The sequence below is a fragment of the Equus quagga genome, chromosome 3 (genome assembly GCF_021613505.1).
Source record: "Equus quagga isolate Etosha38 chromosome 3, UCLA_HA_Equagga_1.0, whole genome shotgun sequence".
In the NCBI taxonomy this organism is placed as follows: domain Eukaryota; kingdom Metazoa; phylum Chordata; class Mammalia; order Perissodactyla; family Equidae; genus Equus; species Equus quagga.
The window spans coordinates 125,153,744-125,176,558 of record NC_060269.1 but is presented as its reverse complement, the minus strand read 5'-3'; the positions used below and the strand labels follow the sequence as shown (position 1 = coordinate 125,176,558).

Genomic DNA, 22,815 nt, shown 5'->3' with positions numbered 1-22,815 from the left:
TGATGACTGGCTGCTGTGGTCAGGAATGCTGTGTGCTCCTCAGTGGCTGGCCAGATCCGAGCTACAATATAAGAAATACAACCTTAAACTATTCCAATCTTTTCTGTTGCAGAAATGGATGCTATTATAACTGAGAAATTTATGATGGCCAGTTAATTTCCCTTTTTACATCACAGTGTTACTTATTTATTTATTTATTTTTAATTTTTTTTTTTTAGGAAGATTAGCCCTGAGTTAACATCTGCTGCCAATCCTCTTCTTTTTGCTGAGGAAGGCTGGCCCTGAGCTAACATCCGTACCCATCTTCCTCTACTTTACATGTGGGACGCCTGCCACAGCATGGCTTGCCAAGTGGTGCCATGTCCTCATCTGGGATCCAAACCGGTGAACCTCAAGCCCCCAAAGCAGAATTTGTGAACTTAACCGCTGCGCCGCTATGCCGGCCCCACAGTGTTATTTTTAACAACTGATTTCTTGAAATCCAAGGTCATAGGAACCATAGGCAGAATTATCTGAAGCGCTGAGAGCTCTTCCTGAAATGTATCTGGCTTGGTTTAGGAACAGTGAGCAGGATGCAAAGAATTTGTCTGGACTGTTCATCTGAGCCGTTCTTGCCTCCCTTTATCTATTGGTGCTTGGAATTTGTCATGGTGAAACTGTAAGATGGCTCAAAGTAAAACCACTTCAATAATTCATATCTTCTTTTTTTTTAATTTTTTTAAATTCATATCTTCTTAATCTCCTTTTGATAATTTCATGAGTGACTAGTGGTAACTGTAGTTAAGCGATGCCAGGGCAACCTTTTCTTTCTATATATCTAGTCCAGCATTTATCTGTCTGTTTATCTACCAATCTAGCTCTTGTGCCAGAAACAATCATAAGTGATTAACAAGTATACATAAAATACAAGAATGTTCCATGGATTAACAGTTGGGTGAGAGAGGAAAGAGACACAGTGATAAGGACATCATGTTGAGTAAGAAAGGAAAGTGAAAACGCTCTATTATGGAGCGTTACACCAGTGGTTTCAAAATTTAGCATGCACTGGCCTCGCCATGGGGTATTTCTTAGAAAAGCAGGTTCCTTGGCCTCACCCCAGGAACTCTGGCCCCTACATTGTTAACACGTGCCCGCAGGTGATTCTGACCCCGTGGGTGTAGGATCATACTCTAGAAGCACTGACCTGTTTGCTTGCTGCAGATGGGTAAATTTGGCTCCAAGCTTTCTGGCAGTCAAAATGAAAAGGGAAGGCTGTCTTTTCATAGTATGCAGAAGATAAGATCTTTGGCATAAGGTACAAATGAAGGTTTAACTATGCTTCTATCAACTTTAATATCTGCGTGGGACCTTGACTTTCGTAGGAATCAGAAAGGAAACATCTTCTGTAGACCTCCCTAAGATGAAGTCTGTCAGTGAGTCTGTTGGATTCAATTAAATGGCATTAACTGAACTTTTGGGGGGTTGTACCAAACTGTCTTAGGGAGAAAGGAAAAGAAGGGGAAAAAAAAGAGCAGGAGTGGGGAGATGAGAAAGAAAAAGGAAGAAGGAGGAAGAGTAAGAGAGTGAAAAATGAAGTTGGCCACGAGTTTGGACAATAGTTTGGTACTATCTACAAAAGATGAATATAGTGCATACTCCATGGCCCAGCAGTTCCATTCCTAAGCATCTACCCTGTGGAATTTCTGCACATTAATGCCAGGAAATAGGAACAGAGAGTTTATAGCAGCATGGTTTGTAAAAAGTAAAAATTGGAAACAAATGAAATGTCTATCAACAGTCAAAGGGATAAATTGTGTAATATGATGGAATATTAAAGGTAACAAAAATGAATGAACTACAATCATGTGCAAAAACTTGGATGAATTCTAAAAACATAATGCTGATCAAAGGAAGCCAGGTGAAAGAAAATACATACTGTGTGATTCCATTCATATAAATTTCGAACTGGGTAAAAAGGGAACTGATACGTTGTTTAGGGTTGCAGACCTAGAAGTCAGGAGTCACTACCTTTCCAGGGAAAGAAGAGGCTGGGATCATGAAGGGGCATATGGGGATCTTTGGGAAGATGACAGTCATTTCTTTCTTTACTTGGATGGTAGTTATAAATGTGTCTCTTTTAATATGATTTGATAAATGATTTTGTGCACTTTTCTGTATGTGTATTATTTTTCACAATAAACAAGTTCTTAAAAGGTTGGGAGAATGTTATCAACAGGTTCATGGATAAACAAATGATGGTATATCCATACAATGGAATATTACTTTGCAATTAAAAGGAATGAAATATTGATGCATGCAACAAATGGATGATCTCAAAATCGTTATGCTGAATAAGCCACTCAAAAAAAGAGAATATACTGTATGATTCCATTTATATAAAATTCTAGAAAGTGGAAACTATTCTAGAGTGACAGAAAGTTGCTCAGTGATTGTCTGGGTCCTGGGCAGGGTAGAAGAGAGAAGGAGGGTTTACAAAGGATATGAGGAGACTTTTGGAAGTGATGGAGATCTTCATTATTGTAATGGTGGTGATAATGTTGCAAGTGTAAACAAATGTCAAAATTTATCAAATTGTGCTCCTTAAATATGTGCAGATTATTGTATGTCAGTTATACCTCAATAAAGATGTTAAAAAATGTTGAGAGGAGAAAAATTAGGTGTCAGAAATGCCAAAGAAATGGATCTGTCATCACCAAGCCTTCTCACGGTTAAGAGGGGACCCCCTACATGCCAAGGGTCAGTGTGAGGTGCTCTAGACTTGACTGTGCCCAGTTGGCCAGCACCTCATTGGGTTGGGGGATAACCATTCATTGACTCTCACTGTGCTTTTATTTCTTCATTTGTATATTGGACATAAATACCTTTCTTCTCATGATCTTTTGTTGAGTAAGGGATAAAGAGAAGAAATCTCACATTGGCCAATTCAGTTGCTCACTAACTGTTCAGACAGAGTTCGGACAAGAAGGCCTCAGGGAGAATTGAACAAAGTGCCTGCATTTACCTGTCTTCCACGTTTTTCTCGTGTTAATGTAAATCATTGTGAGATGGCTAACAGTGGTTGGTTGTAAACTCGAATCCGGTGAACTGTTAGACAAAGACTCTTACTACGCATATTTTTCAAAATACAAAAATTTCAAGACAGTGTATTATACTTCTGTGTTAAATTTTTAGAAACTCACTAAAATAATCTATTTGGAAGGCAGATCTGTGTGTTGACGTAGCATGAATATGTGTAACAACAAAGAGTATAGACATTTATGAGCTCAACAAATTCAAGTGCAGTGTGTATTGGTTTCCTTTTTGTGCTTAGCTTTCATTTGTTACGCAGATAAATTTAAATAAAATCATTTCTTGAATCGTATCTAACTCAAAGCGGAATACTAAATGCCCAGTATTTAAACTAATTAGATCGAGCTTAGGAATAATTAAATGTTTTAAAGGTAGGATAAACTAATTAAGTTATTAAACTTTTCCTTAAAATGCTGAGCTCTGTGGTTAGAGGTTTCCAGAAGAACAGGTAATAAATCTGCTTTAGTCATCTGAATATTTTATATTGAATGAAATAAATACAGCCTATTTTTGTTTTTCTAAAGGAGTATTTGCCAGATATTAAAATAATAAATAATTATTTAAAAGTATAAGTCATGAAAAAGTGAAGAATTAGACATGTTCGCAAGATAAAAATTCACACTAACAAAGGTGGAGAAAATCGTATTGGATAATACTTTGAGAACTCTCCCTTTCATGTGGAGAAAGAATGGATTAGGAGATTTTTGATCCTGGGTTTATTTAAGAATAATGATGGCCAGGGCCAGCCCGGTCGCGCAGCGGTTAAGTGTGCACATTCTGCTTCGGCTGCCCGGGGTTCGCCGGTTTGGATCCTGGGTGCGGACATGGCACCACTTGGCAAGCCATGCTGTGGTAGGCATCCCACATATAAAGTGGAGGAAGATGGGCACGATGTTGGCTCAGGGCCAGGCTTCCTCAGCAAAAAGAGGAGGATTGGCAGCAGATGTTAGCTCAGGGCTAATGTTCCAAAAGAAAAAAAGAATAATGATAGCTATTACCATTTCTTACATGCCTACTTTGTGCCATTCACCACGATAGGTACTTACGTATTTTATTTCCAATTGTCACAAAAATTCCTGAGAATAAAGTACTGCTGTCTCCATTATTCCCTAACCTTTTTCCACTTCAGTCTCTTCTTTTCAAACTCGTTCACAACAGGTGTTTTGCAAGCTCATCCTTTAATATAAAATAACTTTTACTGTTCCTGTACCTCACATCTAATTTGCTTTGCCCTGATGACAGTAACTGAACAGGATCGAGAAATAAATTCTGAAATCATAAATTAGATCCAGCAGTCCTGTATCCGTTCCATTTTCCCCCCATTAGCTTCAGTCATTATAATTTTGACTAACAAATTTGGAATCATCTGAGAAAATCTCAAACTTGTCTGTCATTGTTTTTTTCCCCAGTGGCAGCGAAAGATTGCCTTCGTGGGCTTTTCCAGAATAAACAGTCTGAATCTTTAGTGAGATCTCTGAAACCTAACGCCAGGTCATTTCTAACGCATGTGTCAAGACTGGGCCTCTGTAGCTTGCCCTTTACAGAAATAGCTTCTGTCAGTTTTCTGTAAGCGATTCCTTTCATGGTGCATTGTCTACCCATGAAACTTAGAATATACAATTGTTTTCATTCCTGTGCTTTTAATTGATGTGGGAAACCAAGAATTACCACTGACGTTTCATAATTGTTCTCCTTTTATGCATCCATTACACTGGAGGTCATATGAAATCAACTTTTATTGTTCTCCTTGAATGTTGGGAAAATGATTTTACAAGGCCTTCAAGATGGAAAAAGAGCACTCGAAAACCAAAGGTGTAAATACTACGAATCCCTATGAGCGAGCATTAATTGGCTTTAAATCTGAATCTATTAATTTAAGAGGGATTTGTTTGACATTTTATGTCTTCTGAATTGTGGCATTTTGAGCAGGAGTGGCCCTGATGAGGCATCTGCTCAAACTCCATTTTACAGAGAGGGAACTTTGATTCAGAGAAGGCTGGTGCTGCTGGGCGCTGGCAAAGCTGGGACCGGAACGGGCCTCCTGGCTTCCTGTAGCCCGGGGCAATTTCTAAATGACTTTCACAGAAAATAGAATCTTAAAAGTTTAATAAACTTAAAACTTAAGAAATTTAAAAGCGTTTTAAAACTTCTATGGGAATATTGCATTGTACTAGGTGTGATACCAAGTGGTTAAAACACGTATTTCCAGGACCGGCCCCGGTGGTGCAGCAGTTAAGTGCGCATGTTCTCCTTCAGTGGCTGGGGGTTCGCCGGTTCGGATCCCGGGTGCGGACATGGCACCGCTTGGCACGCCATGCTGTGGCAGGTGTCCCACATATAAAGTAGAGGAAGATGAGCACGGATGTTAGCTCAGGGCCAGTCTTCCTCAGCAAAAAGAAGAGGATTGGCAGCAGATGTTAGCTCAGGGCTAATCTTCCTCAAAAAAAAAAAAAAAGTATTACCTACTTTCTAATCTAAGATCAGCAAATTCTTACACCTACAGCTATATGCACACACGTGTATATATATACATATATACCCACAAACACACAAAAAGGTATACACATGTTTACCTATACATACACACACCTACATATATATAGATATATATATATACAGATATATATATCTCCACACATGTTTCCCTACACAGGCACACCTCATTTTATTGTGCCTCACTTTATTGTGCTTCACAGATAATTGCCTTTTTTTACAGGCCTTCCACCATCAAAAAGATTACAACTTGCGAAAGGCTCAGATGGTGGTCAGCATTTTTTAGCAATAAAGAATTTTTTAATTAAGACATGCACTTTTTTTAGACATAATGCTATTGCACACTTAATAGACAACAGGATAGTGTAAACATAACTTTTAGACGCACTGGGAAACCAAAAAGTTCATGTGACTCCCTTTGTTGCGATGTTTGCTTTACTGTGATAGTCTGGAACTGAGCCTGAAATATCTCCAGGGTGTGCCTTTATATATACATACACATACACATATATAGATATGTCAACACGCCACACACATATACACACACGTGTACATTTGTATATACACACACATACTCCCATATGGACATTCATAAATATATGTATCTACACACACATACAACATACACACACACACGCACATATATAGCAGAATAGTAGAAAAATAAGGGCTCTGGAATCAGGCAAACCTACAATCCCGTTGGTACTAGTTGTGTTTCCTCAGGCAATTACGTAAACTTTTAAAATCTAAGTTTCACCATTTATAAAATGGGGAAAAATATTGCTACTCTTAGGCTGACTCTAAGAAACAAAATAGATCATACGTTAAGTGTTGAGCGTGTTGCCTGCCATCTAATAAGCGTTCAATAAATGTTAGTAGCTAACCTTGTGAATATGTGCGAAATGTGAATGCTTAGTAAACTTAATAAAAGATAGATGTGTTTCAGTATCTTGACCTCCATGCTGATCATAATCTTCATAGCAGGCTGGGTACCTCTGGGTTGGGGACTGGCCCTAAACCAAGGGAAGAGGCATAGTCTTATTAATTTGGAAAGAAGGGCTTTTAAACAGAGGGTGACACTCTCAGTCCCAATGTATGGAAGGAGAAGAACATCTCAGGAGCCCTGGAGGCAGGGGGAGCCAGATGGCCTGTGCAATAGCCTTGTCCCAGGTCAAAGGTGAGCAGAAGCCACCTGTGTTGCATGTGTTCAGTGGGAATAAAGACACTTACACATGTCAGTTTGCCCCGGGTGAGCAGTGACCCTCTGGATCAACTGGGAGGATGCTGGTGGATGAGAAGCTTAGGCAATAGGCATCTGGTGTGTCGTGGTTTGAATTCTGAGGCTGAGGAGTGGGAGTGCGGAGGGAAGAAGAACCAGCCAACTGGAATCTGGAAAGGTCAACTGGGCACACAGCTGTTCGTCTGGGGGCGTATCCAGAAGCCAAGACCGGAAGCTTGGGATGAGTCAGAATGGGCACGGGCACCACATGTGCAGGTTGTCCCAGAGGCTGTGCGGGGGGCACATGGACCTCAGGCTGCCCAGACAACCCCAGGCACGGGGGGTCCAAGACCAAGAAGAAGAGTAGCCAGAAACTGGAGGGAGTGAAGAGAGTAAGTCAATCACTTAGTCTCTCAAAATCACCAAGAAAGGACCAGGGCAGGGACTGATTTGGAGGGAGGGGAAAAACGTGTTGCTTCAGTTGTCATCTATCCCCACTTGTTCCCTGGGCAGAGTTTGTGCCTCCAGGCCTGAAAGTTGACGCAACTGGCTTCTGACTAAAGGAAAGGGAGCAGAGTGAGCAGCAGAAGAAAAAGGGCTGCTTTTGTTGGGATGGAAACCTGAGTTAGCCAGCGGAGAGGAGTCTGACAGAGACCCACGCTGACCGAGCAACCTCCATCTGGAATGTTGCTGCTTGGCGTAGAAGATGGAAAAGAGACCACGGAGAACATTGAGCTGGCCTTAAAACCTCTGCACAGAAGGAAGGTGACACATAACATTTCTATTCACATGTCTTTGGTCAAAGCAAGTCATGTGGCCAACACTGATGTCAACAAGGTGGTAATTCTAATCCTTCCCCAGGGAGGGGCAATGAAGCTTTGTAATAATAACACCGTCCACCTATGACTGTGCTGACCCCAGGGTCATCTCACTACTCCCATGACCTCAGTAACTGTCCTTATGGTCCTAGACCCAGTCCTGTAGCTCAGATCTCTGCACCGACAGCCAGAGCCACATATGCAGCTGCCAATCAGGCAGTTTCCTTGGTCACTTAAACTGAACATGATCATGCTGAAGTCATTTCCTCCTAACCATTTCATTTCTTTTTGATTAAAGGCCCACTGTCCACCTGGCTACCCAAATCAGACATCCGGGTGTCATCTTTGACTTCTCGCTTTCCTTGTTCACCCCATACACAAGCATGGATCAGAAAGTCCTCTGGATTGCACCCAATAAATGTCTCTTGAATATTTCTGCTTCTTTTCATCTCTTCTACTCCTACTTATTCAGGATATTGTCTTTCTTCCTTTATTTTTTTGAGGAAGATTAGCCCTGAGCTAACATCTGCCACCAGTCCTCTTTTTTTGTTTTCCTGAGGAAGACTGCCCCTGAGCTAACATCCTTGCCCATCTTCCTCTACTTTATATATGGGACGCCTGCCACAGCATGGCTTAGTAAGCAGTGCGTAGGTCTACACCTGGGATCTGAACCGACAATCCCTGGGTTGCTGAAGCAGAGTGTGCAAACTTAACCACTGTGCCACCAGGCTGGCCCCCAGGATGTTGTCTTTCTATTCTGGACCACTTTGGTGAGCTCTTAAATAATCTTAATGCCTCCGTATTTCCCCTTTCGAGTTCATTCCACTCAGCACCCAGACTGGTCTTTCTAATTTGCAGATCTGACGATACGCCCTTTTGTTGCCACCTCTGCTTAAGCTCTTGCACGGCTTCTGATCTGAGAATAAAGCTGTGAAACGCTAATAAGCTTCTTCATCTGCCTCTTCAGTCTCACCTTAACTATTATCACTCCTCGCAACTGCTTACATTTCATGCCCCCACCTTCCATACTGAACCCCTTCCATTTTCTCTAATGTCCCGTGCTCTCTCCTACTTCTAGAATATTGCATGTGTTCTTCCTTCTAACTGTTATGCTCTCTGTCCTCTTCAGCTGGCTAACTTTACCTCCTCCTCCCTCAGACCTCAGCTTAAACATCCCTTCCTCAGGAAGCCTTCTCTGACCCCTTCCTAAACTAGGTAAGGTGCTCCTATTACGTACTAGTATGATACCATACTTCCTTCTCTATGGCACAGATCACCACTTAGAGCTGACTTAAATTGTCATTGTCTGTCTTTGCTGGTACACTCTAATCTCTTTGAGGGCAGTGACTAGTTCAACATAATGCCTCTGAGTCCTAGCAGAGTGCATCGAATAGCTTAGGAGCTGGTAAGTGCTTATGGAGTGATGATGATTGACCATTCGTGGTGTTGAATAGAAGGGTTTGTCCCGAACTGGAGAGAAAGGCCAGAAGGACGTGGAAAGATCCTTGCTTCTTTAATTCAAGGAAAGCTGAGGAAGACTAGCTTGGCTTAGGGCTAGAGGGATAGTATCAAAGTAAAAGAGACTTCTAGAGGAAGACAAAGTCAGGGCAGGGTCAGGAAGGAGTGAGATCCACTCGACTATAAGCTCCTTGAGGGAATGGCTTTTTGTTTCGTTCACTGCAGAATCCCTGTGCCTAGGATGGTGTTGGACACATATTAGGCAGTTCATAAGTACTTCACTGAATGAAGGAATGAACAAATTGTGGGCCAGGGTTCTTGGCTCCAAGAACCAACCGTGGCTGACATAAGCAAAAAAAAGGTTGGGAGGATATGGGGTAGTTCCCAGACTCAACATAAAGGCCACAGAATCAAGCCTTGCGAATGAGCAGCAACCCAGGGGAGCCAGGCAGGTGGAACCATGGCCAAGGTTGCATCACAGGAATACCCTGCCAAGGACACCACGGCTGGCACCACTGCTACCAGACACTGCTGTCCCTGGCACTGCCACCACTGCTCATTAGCTGTGGCGCCACTGGACTCTAACACTGCTGCCCTCCTTGTGAGTCAGGCCTCACTGACCCTGTTACCTGACTTTACCCCTTCAAGATTCAAAGTCCCAGACAGGAATGCCTGACTGGCCTACCAAGGTCGGTCGTCTGCTGTTCAGCTGCCAGAAAACAAGACAGTGAATATTTGTCCCCCGTCAGCAGAGGGGGCCATGCTGCCACCTGTTTCAGGAATTCTTCCTAAATAGGAAAGTCATTCAACACTGGGCAGCCTGGAAAGCTCGAAGTGTCCATTATGGGAGGACTGGACAGAAAAATTCAGAACCAAGGAAAGTATTTTCTCATTTAAAATATTTTATAAATGCTCACTATAAAAATTCCATCAATTCAGAAGTGTGTGAAGTATAAAATGTAAGTTCCCTCCCTACTTCCCCATCCCTATTCTACTCCAAGAAATAAGCACTGTTAGCAGTTGGGAATCTGTTCCTACGCACTCCTTCAAGAAACTTCTTGGATAAGAATTGTTTCTTAAATTGCACGGGGTTGAACTTCATAGAATTACTGGGTGCTTATAATTTTTATATTAAGCTTGTCGTCTGATATTTTTTACTTGGGAATAAAGTGGCTGCTTGGAGTCTAAAGACCGATGTGGTGGCAGCTGTCATTTTGATGGGTGAATGCATCTTGGGTTCTGTTGGTGGGAAGGTACTCGCTCTGCCTTTGCCTTCTCGATTTGAGTTGCCAAGGGGACAACCTCCTGTTCAGGATGTCTCGTGTAGAGAGTTAGGTTATGAAGAAAGAAAAGTTGTCTGAAACAATATTTTGCTGTGATTTTAAAGAAATAAAATTCTAGAGAGAATCCATCCTTAACTGACCTCCAGGGAAGTTACTCACGGTGTGTAGCTGTTAATTTTCCTTGTTGTGTTGGTGGTCGGCTGGGCTGAGGTGCCCAGGGAAGTGGTGCTCAGGTGCCCCGTGGTGGTTGGGCAATACAAACATAAGACTCTTATTTGAGACAATTTTGCACAAAGAACAGAGAGTTGTTGTTAAAATAAGCAATCTGAATTTTAACAAAGTAGAACTAGGTGTTAAAAAGCTCACTTGTAAGAAATTTATGATAAACCGTATGTTAGAGTTGTAAACTGAATAATCTCCTTAGATGAGGTGGATGAATGCTTCTCAGGTTGTTACATGGCTGACCCGAATTGGTCATCGAGATTGGCCCCCAAATAAGGCCTTGGACTGGTATCCAGTGTGGTCTCTGAGAAGCTAGAAGCAAAAGCTAGCACTTCCTTCGAGCCTGCTTTGCTCTGGATCGTCACGTGCCCAGGTTTGCATCAGTGAAAGATGATGCATACGTAATTTTTCAATGGTGCCATGTGCTTCTTTACCAAACAAGTAGTCTGCACGGTATTTCTGCACAGAAAGAAACAGATCCGATCAGATTAAGATGTGACATCCAGGATTCTCATCCAAAACCTTTCTGTCTGAAATCAATGCCATATTAGTACCTACACTGGTAGCAATTGTGTTTTACACTCGTGAAATGGGATAAATTTTAGATCTTTTTGAGAGAATCAAATGAACAGGTAGGGCTTGGAATTTTAAAATGCGGATGAATTGAGGCAATTCCAGTTTGGAATCCCAGCCAAAAGGAAAGCCAGCTGTGGTTCATTGGAAAGCATGTGGACATTTTGAGTGTTGATCACAGAGAAAGGTCTTCATTAAAAAAATATTATTTTGCAACATGTAATTATAGCCGAGCTGTAACAAGTGTGACAGAAAGCCGTAATATTTTGTTTATACAAAGAAACATTGGCTCCTTAAAAGAAGGTACCAGTGCAAGTGGCAACATTTAAAAAGAAGTGAAAGCAGTCAACTTTGATATTTTAATTTGAGTTAAATTTGCTCTTGCCTTGGTATCTTGACTGTTATACAAACAATCCTCTGTAGACTAGAAATGTTGGAAAACCCAGTATCATATGAATCTGTCGAAATAATATCCTTGTTTTGTCTGAGCAGGAAGTGAACAATTCTGTCATGTCCCCAAGGAGAAGTTAGACCACGACTGGGGCACTGAAGGGCCAGCAGTGGGAAAAGAATTAGAGGCATCAGCTGCAGAAAGAGGAAGCTGAGCTGTGGTGGCCACAGTGACGAGAAGTGGGAGTTGTGGGAGCAGCGGGGGACCAGTGGTGCCTCCGGAGGGTGTTTGGGAGTAGCAGTTGTGGCCATGCTGATGCTGGTTGTCTTTTCAGCCCACGGGCCACGAGCAGGTGCTCTGCTGGGCTTTACGAAATTTCAGGACAGCCACAGGATGCTATGTGGAAATGAAAATGTGTGTCCGCACAAGTCTCGTAACCAGCACTCCCGCAGCTTTCTATGGATCAGCCAAAAATGGAAAACAGCCCAGAAACAGAAAACAACCCAGATGTCCATCAACAGGGGGCGAATAGAATGCCGTTCACCAATAACAAGGATGCACATAGCAATGTGCAAAATCTCAGTATCATTGTGCTGAATGAACCCCACCCCCCCCCCCCCCCCCCCCCCCCCGCCCCCCCCCCCGCCCCGGAAAGAGTCTATGCTATATAATTCCATTTATATGAAACTCTAGAAAATGCAAACTAATCTCTGGTGAAGAAAACAGATCAGTAGTTGCCTTTGGATGGGGTGGAGGGAGGGATGGTGTGCAAAGGGGCACAAGAACTTTTGGGGGTGATGGAAATGCTTGGTAAATTGTGTTGGTTTCACAGGTTCATATGTCAAAACATATCAAAGTGTACACTTTATATGTACAGTTTATTGTAAAAAGATGTATTAAAAAAAACTTCCAAAAAAGAGAACAGGGCCTGTTAGACAGTAAATACTCAATAAATTAATAATAATAGTAATAAAAATATGGGCTAGGCACTATTATTATCTTTGCTTTACAGATGGGGAAACTGAAGCCCAGAGAGGCTAAGTAACTTGCCAAAGGTCACACAGCCAACTGGTGGTATGGCCAGAATGCTGTCTAACTCCAGGACCTGGATCCCACAGTGGGAAAAAGAGTGTGAAGACAGAGCTAGAAGAGCAGGCCCAGAAAGATTATAAGAGGCAAAATGCCAGAGCGGCAGCAAGAGGGGAACAGAGAGCAGTGTGCACAGGAAGAGCTCCGGCTGAGGACATTTTGTGGGCGTTCTTTAAGTACATGAACTTGCCTTCTCTCATTCAGTTTTTAATTCACATACCATAAAATTCACCCACTTAAAGTATACAATTCAGTGGGTTTTAGAATATTTACAGAGTTGTGCAACCATCACCACAATCTAATTTTGTAGCATTTTTATTACCCTGTAGGTATCAGCTGTCACTCTGCATCTCCTCTCCCTCCCTCCTGTTTTACTCCCCAGCCCTAGACAACCACACATCGACTTTCTGTCTCTATACATTTGCCTGTGCTGGACATTTCATACAAGTGGAATCATACAGTCTGTGGCCTTGTGTGCCTCACATCCTTCACTTACTATAATGTTTTCAAGGTTCATCCCTGTTGTGGCACGTATCCATACTTCATTCCTTTTTTCTGGCTGAATAATATTCCATTGTATGGATATGCCACATTTTGTGTCTCCAATCATCAGTTGATGGACACTTGGCTTGTTTTGGCTATCATGAATACTGCTGCTATTCTCAATTTCGTTTAAACAACTGATGGTTATTTGAGCAGGTAAAGAGAGAGGCAGCTATCAATCATAGGCACACATACCATCCAAGCGGAAGGCTCTCTATTTGCAGGACTTCGAGTTTATTTGGTATTTAACAAGATACGTGGGGACTCTTTTGAAATATTTTCCTGTGTGGTAAAGGATTTAGACTGAGGCCATTGATACTGATGATAGTGTTTCCTAATACTAGTGTTTAGGAAAATTATTTGCAAATAATTGATAACATTTATTGAGCATTTCCTATGTGCCTGGCACCTCCTATGAGGTTGGCATGTATTTCCCGTTATAATTTTTACTCTGATCCCTGTGCTACATTTGATCATTGCCCTCCTTAGAGAAGAGAATTCTGAAGCCCAGACGGGTTGTATGCGGCACATGCTTTGTTGCCTGGCTTGAATCCCTTTGACCCACCTCTGAGTTCACGTGTGGCTACATGCAGACAGCTTCTCATTTTAACCACCAGCCTCTCTGCTTCTTAGCCTGAGGCTTTCTCAGGAGCCACCCGGGCTAGCTCAGCTTGCCTGAAGGACAGGTTGGGAGTGCTAGGCATCTAATGACCCCAGGGCAACCCTAAACTAATGAGGTAAATAAATACAGCCGTTCCTCAGTATCTGTGGGGGATTGGTTCCAGGGTCTCCCACAGATACCAAAATCCACAGATGCTCAAGTCCTTACAGTCAGCCCTCCGTATCCGCGAGTTCCGCAATATGGGTCTTTTCCATCCTTGGTTGGTTGAACCTGAGGACGCGCAACCCGCGGATACGGAACCCGCGGATACGGAGGGCCGACAGTACTCAACTTCCCTCTTACCTTCCAGATGTTCTACGTCACAGGTCAGCAAACTCTTTCTCTTAAGGGCCAGATAGGAAATATCTTCAACTTTACAAGTGTCTGTTGCAACTCTTCAACTCTGCCCTTTCAGCATGAAAATAGCCATAGACGGTAGACTGAAGGAATGAGCCTGGCTATATGCCAATAAAACTTTATTTACAAAGAGGCGGTGGGTCTGATTTGACCTGCTGGCTGCAGTTTGCTGACCCAGATTCTCCATGCTTCCTCAGCAGACTCCCCAGTGGAGCTGAGGCCCAGTTGCTCCCAGAGGTCACCCCTCCATCACCACACCCTTTCTCGGCTTTTCTTTCTTTCCTCTATTGTTGTTGGCACGTCCTCACTTGTGCTTCCTGAGATCTCCAGTCAGACAAAATCCCTGCTCGCAAGTTCTTTTCTCAGGGCCTGTTTTGGGGGAAACTGAATTGAGAAACCAGGACAATGCTAACAACACAATATTATGACAGGCTGACGACCGGAAGAGGTCACGGGCTCTAGAGTGAGTTGAGCAGCTGTTGTGCTCCTGAATGGCCCTGAGCAAATGCCTTCACCTCTTGGTGCCTCATTTTCTTCATCTGTAAAATCGGCATTATCACAGACCCTACCACAAAGCATTGTGATGAGGATTTTATGTTAATCTTTGTACAAGAGTGGAGTGCCCGAGATAGTGCCTGTAGGTGTTATAAGAGCATAGAGTATACAAACATTGAATCATTGTCTTGTACACCTGAAACCAGTGTAATGTATGTCAATTGTACCTCAATAAAAAATGAAAAGAAAAAACAAAGCCTAGAGACTTTTGCATAGTTAATAAAGCTTTTCCTTCATTCTTGGAAAAGTGCCTTAATGCCCTCTTTGCTGGAAAACTTCATGTTGAATTGATGGATTTTTGTTGTTGATTGTAAGTGGACAATATAAATGGCTGACCAGTGCTATGCATTTTCCCCCAGTTCGGGCCTTGATTTTAAAATCTGTTGTCCATGATGTTTAAAAAGCACAAAGTAGAAAGAATTCTTATCTTTTAGGGCTATATACTGAAATGTCTATGGATGAAATAATACATCGAGGACTGTCTTTAAAATAATCTGTGGGAGAGCAGTGGGTGTGGATACAAATGATACAATATTGGGCCTGAGTTGACGATTATCGAAGTGGCGGATGGGATCTGGGAGTTCATTATAATATCTTCTCTACTTTCCTATTTGTTTGAAAATTTCCATAATTATAAGGTTTTTTAAAAACTAGTTTCATAATTTATAAACAAAACCTTGCTATTATAAGGACTGCATTACATATAGGATGGAAGACAGGGAATTGTCTCCAGCTAGAGACTGGGGACCACAACACCCCAGTTCCTTAATTGGTCAAAAGTATAGGCTCCTCGTTATTCTTGAGTGTACTGAAGACCCCCTGCAAGGTTCAGCTTATGTGGCCAGCAGTGGAGGAAGGGGCCTCATGACACTCAGCTAGAGAAAAGACATGGTGACACGTAGCAGGGATGGGAAAGTGGCCCTTATGTCATAAATTAGCAAACTTCAAAAGGAATATTTGAAAGAGATGTTCAAAACAAACGTTTGAAAGAGATCAGAGTATCTGCTCAATAAAACACTTAGGATGTATAAAGCGGTCGTAGTACTTGTCCAGGAGGGTAAAACACTGAAGATCTAGAAAGAGGTCACAGTGTTTGCCCAGAGGAGTAAGTCATTAAGAGTTTTAGCTTTTAGGGGGCTGGCGCTGTGGCCCAGTGGTTAAGTTCGCGTGCTCGCTGTGGTGGCCCAAGGTTTCACTGGTTCGGATCCTGGGTGTAGACACGACACTGCTCATCAGGCCATGCTGAGGCGGCATACCACATGCCACAACTAGAAGGACCCACAATTAAAAATATACAACTATGTACCAGGGGGCTTTGGGGAGAAAAAGGAAAAGAAAAAGAGTTTTAGCTTTTGGAATATTACCATCAAGTTCAGTTGACAGTGGACCTGTGCTTTACCATGCTCCCCAGTCTGTGAGTGCACAGATCACCTTAGCACCTAAGAGGCCTCAGGCTAGGAGTAAGCCCGTCCCTGGACTGTAGTTGCTCACCGTTCCTGTAGAAGGCCTGTGAAGATGCAGAAGGTGGGAAGACCTACGTGGAAAGCCACAGTGAGCTCCCAGTGTTGGCGAGATTGAGACTGTCACAAAGCCTGTGGTCATGTGTAGCCCAACAGTTTCCAGTTCATATCAGTGGCCCTGAGATTATTTATGCTGTGTCTTCACATTCTTCTTTGAGATTTTCTTTTTTTTTTCTCTTATTCTCCCCAAAGCCCCCCAGTACATAGTTGTATATTCTAGTCGTGGGTCCTTCTGGTTGTGCTATGAGGCAGGACGCCGCCTCGGTATGGCCTGATGAGCAGTGCTAGGTTCATGCCCAGGATCTGAACAGGCGAAACCCTGGGCCATTGAAGCAGAGCACACGAACTTAACCACTTGGCCACAGAGCCGGCCCCTGAGATTTTTCTTGTGGTCTTCCCTGAATCAGTTGTGGATATCACAGGGTGGTTTTTAGATTTTTTACTTTTACAGTGTGTGACTTGAACTTCGGTTGGTCTTGAGGGGAAGCTGATATTCTTGTGCAAAGTCATTTGTAGAAGCTGAATTAAAACCTTCATCTCGGGGCTAGCTCTGTGGCTGAGTGGTTAAGTTCGCGTGCTCCACTTCAGCAGCCAGGGGTTTCACCAGTTTGGATCCTGGACATGGACCTACACACTTCTCATCAGGCCATGCTGTGGCAGCATCCCACATAGAAGAACTAGAATGACTTACAGCTAGGATATACAACTATGTACTGGAGGTTTGGGGAGGAAAAAAAAAAAGAGGAAGATTGGCAACAGATGTTAGCTCAGGGCCAATCTTCCTCCCCAAGAAAAAAAAAAGCACTTAAAAAAAAACCCTCCAGGGGCCAGCCCTGTGGCCGAGTGGTTAAGTTTGTGCGCTCTGCTTCGCCGGCCCAGGGTTCAGATCCTGAGTGTGGACATGGCACCACTCATCAGGCCACGTTGAGGTGGCGTCCCACATGTCACAACTAGAAGGACCCACAACTAAAATATACAACAATGTACAGGGGGGATTTGAGGAGAAAAAAAAAAAGAAGAAGATTTGCAACAGTTGTTAGCTCAGGCGCCAATCTTTAAAAAAAAAAAAAACCCTCCATCTCTGGAGTCCTGGTTCTCTACTTATCCCTCATGTCCTTGTTGTGTGCACAGATTAAGTGATGGTTTTGAGTTGATTGGGCTGCAGATAAATTGTGCTGATTTACAGTGGAAATCAAAGCAAATGAACACATCTGACTGATGATGTGCAGTCCTCATCATGGCTGATGGATGTGAGGTGTCTGACAGCTGCAGGTACTCCATACCCACACACGTCTCCATTCCTCTCCCACCCTGGCTCTCGGACATATCTTACATTCAAATCAAGTAGTCTGATGCCTTTTCTGGTTACATTGGGCTGAAAAGTATGAATGCTAAATTTTTGAATAATATTTAAAAAGAGACATGGAAATACAGCGTGGTATGAAAAGTGTGTTGTTAGTTAATGAAATAGAATAAGTAGGAATTTTTTGGACAGGTAAGAGAGGGATGGTGTTTTTAATCTAGGAGTGATCGTGAATAATTATTCTGAGCTCAGTTTTAAGCTGATACATATTAATATCAAACTTTGTAAAAAAAAAAAAAACCCTGTTAAAGTGCCGTGTGCAATTAAGGCTTAATCAAGGAGAGACACATGCATGTCATTACTGGTAATAGAACACTGTTTATATAGTTTTTAATTCCCACATTACTGAAATAGAACACAGCCAGTTACATAACATAATATATAAAATCTACTAAGGAATTAAATGATTTTACAATTAAGTTTGAGGTCTTTCAAAATCATTTTACTTATCAAACATGCCACTCTAATTGTTTAATAATGACTTGAATAAAAGACTGTAAAGAAACATATTTGGGAATAAGTGCAGATGAGGTTAATGAGTGAAAAAAGTGACCAAGGCTGATGCGTGGAATAGTGGTAAAATCTGCAGAAGCTCCTTAAAGTGAGGGGTGAGCAGGAGCCCAGGCTGGGAGGCTGTTTGCATACATTGAGGAGTTTGGATGGCTAGTGTCCTTAGCTTGGCATGTGGAAAGGGACAGTAGACAGTAAGGATGAGTTAAGCTAAAAGTATTAGAATGCCCAATTTATAGTGGCCTATATCCTCATTCCTCAAAATGTGGTTCTTAGCAACATCACCTGGGAACCTTTTATTAATCTCACCTGGGCCCCGTCTCAGATCTGCTGACTCAGCATTTTCATTTCAGTGAGATTTCCAAGTGATTCTGTGAATCACTTTGAAGTCCAGTCTAGGCCGTAAAGATATGTTGATATCTCTCTTAATAAGGATTGGAAAGTAAGCAGTTCCAGAATGGCTGGATCGACATCATCAATAACACAGGCTTTTCTCTCATTACACTCTGCCATCCTTAGCATGTTGATTTTAGCCTTTTGGTTTGTAACCTTATGGTTCCAAGATGGCTGCTGTGGCTCCTTGCACAAGTGAGTTCCAACCAGGAAGGATGTGGCATACTCCTTCTTCTAATATCTCACTGGCTAGAACTGGGTTACATGTTGACTTGTAGACTAATCACTTAGGAAGAGGAATGATATAAACATGACTAGTTGATACCATTCGTTCATTTAGTAAAAAAAGAAAAAAATGAATTGCTTTCTATGTGCCAACTCGTGAGTGTCCTTGGGGTAAAGCCTGAAATCAAGTCTTTTTTCATTAATTGAATAAAATAAGGGTTCTGTTAGTAAAGAGGAATGGAGGGAATTGTTATTAAGTAGGACTCATTGTCCACCACAGAAACGGGAGGCCAGATTTGGAAGTCTTGGAAGGCATGCCAAGACTGGACTTGATCCACTTGTCATTGGAGAATCAAGATAGTGACATAATCAGATCTGTGTTTTGAGAAGTCGTAAATCTAGCCTGTGGAGGATGGACTGAGGCCAGTAAGGAGATTTATGCAGTCGTCCAGTAAGAGATGATGAGAGCTGACCTAGGACAGTGGCAAGCAGAACAGAGAAGAGGGGGTACATTTGGAAGGTCGGGCTGAGACAGAAGTCACTCCTTAGTGACGGTGTCTGGGGGTGATGAGGAAGGAGAGGACTCAGAGATGATTCACTGAGGCTTTGATGGGATCACTCACTTGGCTGCCTAACACTAGCTGCCACTTTTTAAAAAACAATCTGTTTATTTTACAGATATATGATCACAGCATACAAAGCTCTGTAACCTAGATTTTCCACTTTATGTATCATGAACTGATTTCTATCTCAGTTTGTATAGAGCTTTCTCATCCCTCTTTAATTCAGTTTTTATTTCTATTTATTTGAAAAATATCGTAAGACCTAAGCAAGTTAAAAACTATTTATAATGTGATAAATTTAAGAAACTGTAAACAGTAGAAAAGAAACTGCCTTCTCCATCTTGCTTCTGGAACACGTTCCTCCGCCCCAATTTTTTCCCTAAGGTAATACAGACATGTTGAGAGATTTGATACGCATGCGTACCTCTCTCCTTTCTCTCGCTCATAATCACGCTCTTCATGTTAGTCTGCCTTGTGTAGTTTCCATTGTTACGCTTTCCCACAAAAATCCTTGTCCTTTGTTTGTCATGAGTGGGCTGTGCTCCAAGAACAACCGGTGTGACCTATAAGAGGGCTTTACCTCAAAATGTACACCTTCCATTTTTCTATTTATACATGTAGATTCTATTTATACAGTCTGCTTCTAATGAACTTCTAATATACTATGGCATTTTAAGATTTGTTGATTGTCTGTCTCTCTCTTCACTAGGATGGAAGTTTTTCGAGACCAGGGGTGTTTGCTTTGTTAATAGATGTATCCCCACGGCCTACACTATGTCTGGCCCCAAGTAGGGGTTCAATAAGTATTGGTGGATAAATGAACAAATTTCTAGCTGATTATCCTCATTATGCCAGACCTGGTGGTCTAGTAGTTAAGATTCAGTGCTCTCACCACTGTGGCTAAGTTTGTTTCCTGGTCGGGGAACCACACCACCCATCTGTGGGTTGTCATACTGTAGTGGCTGCGTGTTGCTGTGATGCTGAAAGCTATGCCACCAGTATTTCAGATATCAGTAGGGTCACCCATTGTGGACAAGTTTCAGTGGAGCTTCCAGACTAAGACAGACGAAGAAGGAGGGCCTGGCCACCCACTTCTGGAAAAAAAACATGGCCATGAAAACACTATGAACAGCAGCAGAGCCTTGTCTGATGTAGTGACAGAAGGTGAGAGGATGGAGCAAAAAGACCGGGCAGGGTTCCGCTCTGCTGTCCGCAGGAGCACTAGGAGTTGGAATTGATGCCACGACACTAACAATCCTCACTGTATTTTGCTTTAACACATTTAAAATCTTTAAATGGCTTTTCCCTATACCTCCATTCTATGTCTTTCCTTCTTGACCTCACACAGTGTGCCCAAGGGTGTCAACTAATTTTCCTATTCATCTAAAGAAAAGGGGAGTACAGCAATGAATTCCCCCAGAGAAGTCACTCAATGCATGCCACAGTGAAACATAAAGGATTACTGTTATCTGGCATTTGGGGTTGTCTGCACCACGGCCTCCCTCCCCTCGAAGGAAGGCTCAAGCTGAGCATCAACATTTAGACCCTCAGGGGTTGGGAGGATGTAAGCAGCTGACAATTGTGTCTAACACCCATGGCCACACTAGCACAATGTGGCAGGAAGATCTCTTACTTTCCGAAGGAAGGAAAGAAGTGAATGTATGTGATATATGATGTTGTGTGACACTTTTATCCTCCACAACCATTAAAGTAATAAATCATATCACCCTTTTAGAGATGAGGAAATTGACCTCATCACAAGAATGTGGAGTAAAGGGAGAGAGTTGATATTCCAGTATAGCCTTTCTGACTCCAAACTCCAATATTTTTTACCCAACACCGCTTTTTTGTAAAAGTTGAGAACAGATTGTTTGATGTTTTTCTTTTTCTTTGTTATTACTTTTAAAAAGGTCAGTTCTGACATTTGATTTACATTTCCTGACAAGCTACGTATCGTTTTCCTCCCTCCCTCCCTTCTTCCTTTTCTTCTTTTTTCATTCTTTGCATTTATAATGCAACAGATGATAGGTTTTCTTGATGTCCCGTACATGGTATGTTTTATTGAAAATGCCAGACAAATAAAATTATAAGTAGTCACTGGTGGAAACCTACACTGGAAAATATGCTTTCAGCTATAGTTCTATATTTTTTAAAACGCTATTTTTGCTGATCTCTACTCAGAGCTACGGAAACAGATGGCCACATATGCTGGATTTCCTGCTGGTTTTTATGCCCTCTTTTCGCATATATATTTATGGTGACCAAGTTTACTTTTAAAAACATGTGCTAAGAGTAATGACATATTTTTCAGTTTGAAGTTGTCTAGAAAAAGTATGCTTAAGAAAGTGAGATCAACGTAGCAGATTTGTCTCCTAGAAAACCCATTCTCTGATCAGGCCATTTTATCTCCAACGCTTTCTGGCCTGTCCACTGTCCATCCACTAACTAATAAATGCCAAACTCCTTAGCTTGGCAGCCAAGGGCCTTGACCAGATGGTCTCAGATGATTTTTCGTAGTTTTCCCTCTAATTCCAAGATTTTGCACCCTGTTCTCCAACAAGATGGACTGCTTATTTTTCCAAAATAGCCAAGCTTTCTTCTTTTTGCTCATTGCTGTTTCTTTTATCTGGAGAGGATTCTTTTCTTCCTTTACTTAAGAAAGCATTTCGTCTCTCCCAGCTCAAATGCCACCTCCTCCAAAAAGCTCCCCTGGATTGGATTTGCTTCCCTTCCTCTAGACCTCACCAGTCTCTCTTTATCCCTTCTCTGGGACACTTATACTACATCTTTTACTTTATTTCTGCCTAAATTCAGAGAACTATTTTAAGGCTATTCATTTAAAAAATGAATGTGTTAAAACACTTTGAATGAAGGCAGTTAACAATAACTCCTACTAATGGTATAACTAGGCAAGGTTGCAGACAGGTGGCTGCCGATATTTTTCATGTGCCTGCCATAGTGTTTGAAGAAAAGCAATTCAACTTGAATGTCTGCAGATGGGCATGCGCACTGGATTTCGCCAGTCTCTCCACTCCCCGTTGCCTTCCACCTGGCAATTCACATGTTTACATTGACTGCCTGACCCCCAACAGTACTTGAGTTCACAAGCTCCATGTAGCAGTTAATTGCTTGATACACCAGATGCAAGTTATGGCTCTGTCACTTACTAGCTAGCTGTCTCAGGTTAGCAGTAAGAGTTCTCATAGTATCTTTGAATGGCCTTTTGTATTTGAGGTGGGCCTTATGCAAATAAACAGGTATATTTTTGCATATGGACTCAAATACAGACATACACACACAGCTTGGGTCAAAGATTCCTGGAATGAATTGGAAAACAAGCATATTTATGACTGAACTGAAAGGACTCCCTTCATCTTAGCTCTAGGCCGTAGAAACAGACGTGACCCTTTGCTGCTGTGAATCAAGGGGCTGGACTAGGTTGGAGTAGGGCTGGCAAATGTATGGTGTCGTTACAATACTCCTGTATCCTGTGCCCATGGCTGACATCAG

General features: G+C 42.2%; 1 protein-coding gene across 1 annotated transcript in view; it reads left to right on the top strand.

Annotated features, from left to right (window-relative positions):
- LOC124237081 (TBC1 domain family member 1-like) overlaps nucleotides 1-12,109 on the top strand; it is a 44,180-nt gene extending 32,071 nt beyond the window's left edge. The window contains exon 3 of the mRNA XM_046656333.1: nucleotides 11,628-12,109. Within this exon, the coding sequence (XP_046512289.1) occupies nucleotides 11,628-11,666 (39 nt within the window). The 3' untranslated portion in view covers nucleotides 11,667-12,109. The remainder of the gene's footprint in view (nucleotides 1-11,627) is intronic.
- The last annotated feature ends 10,706 nt before the right edge of the window (nucleotides 12,110-22,815 follow it).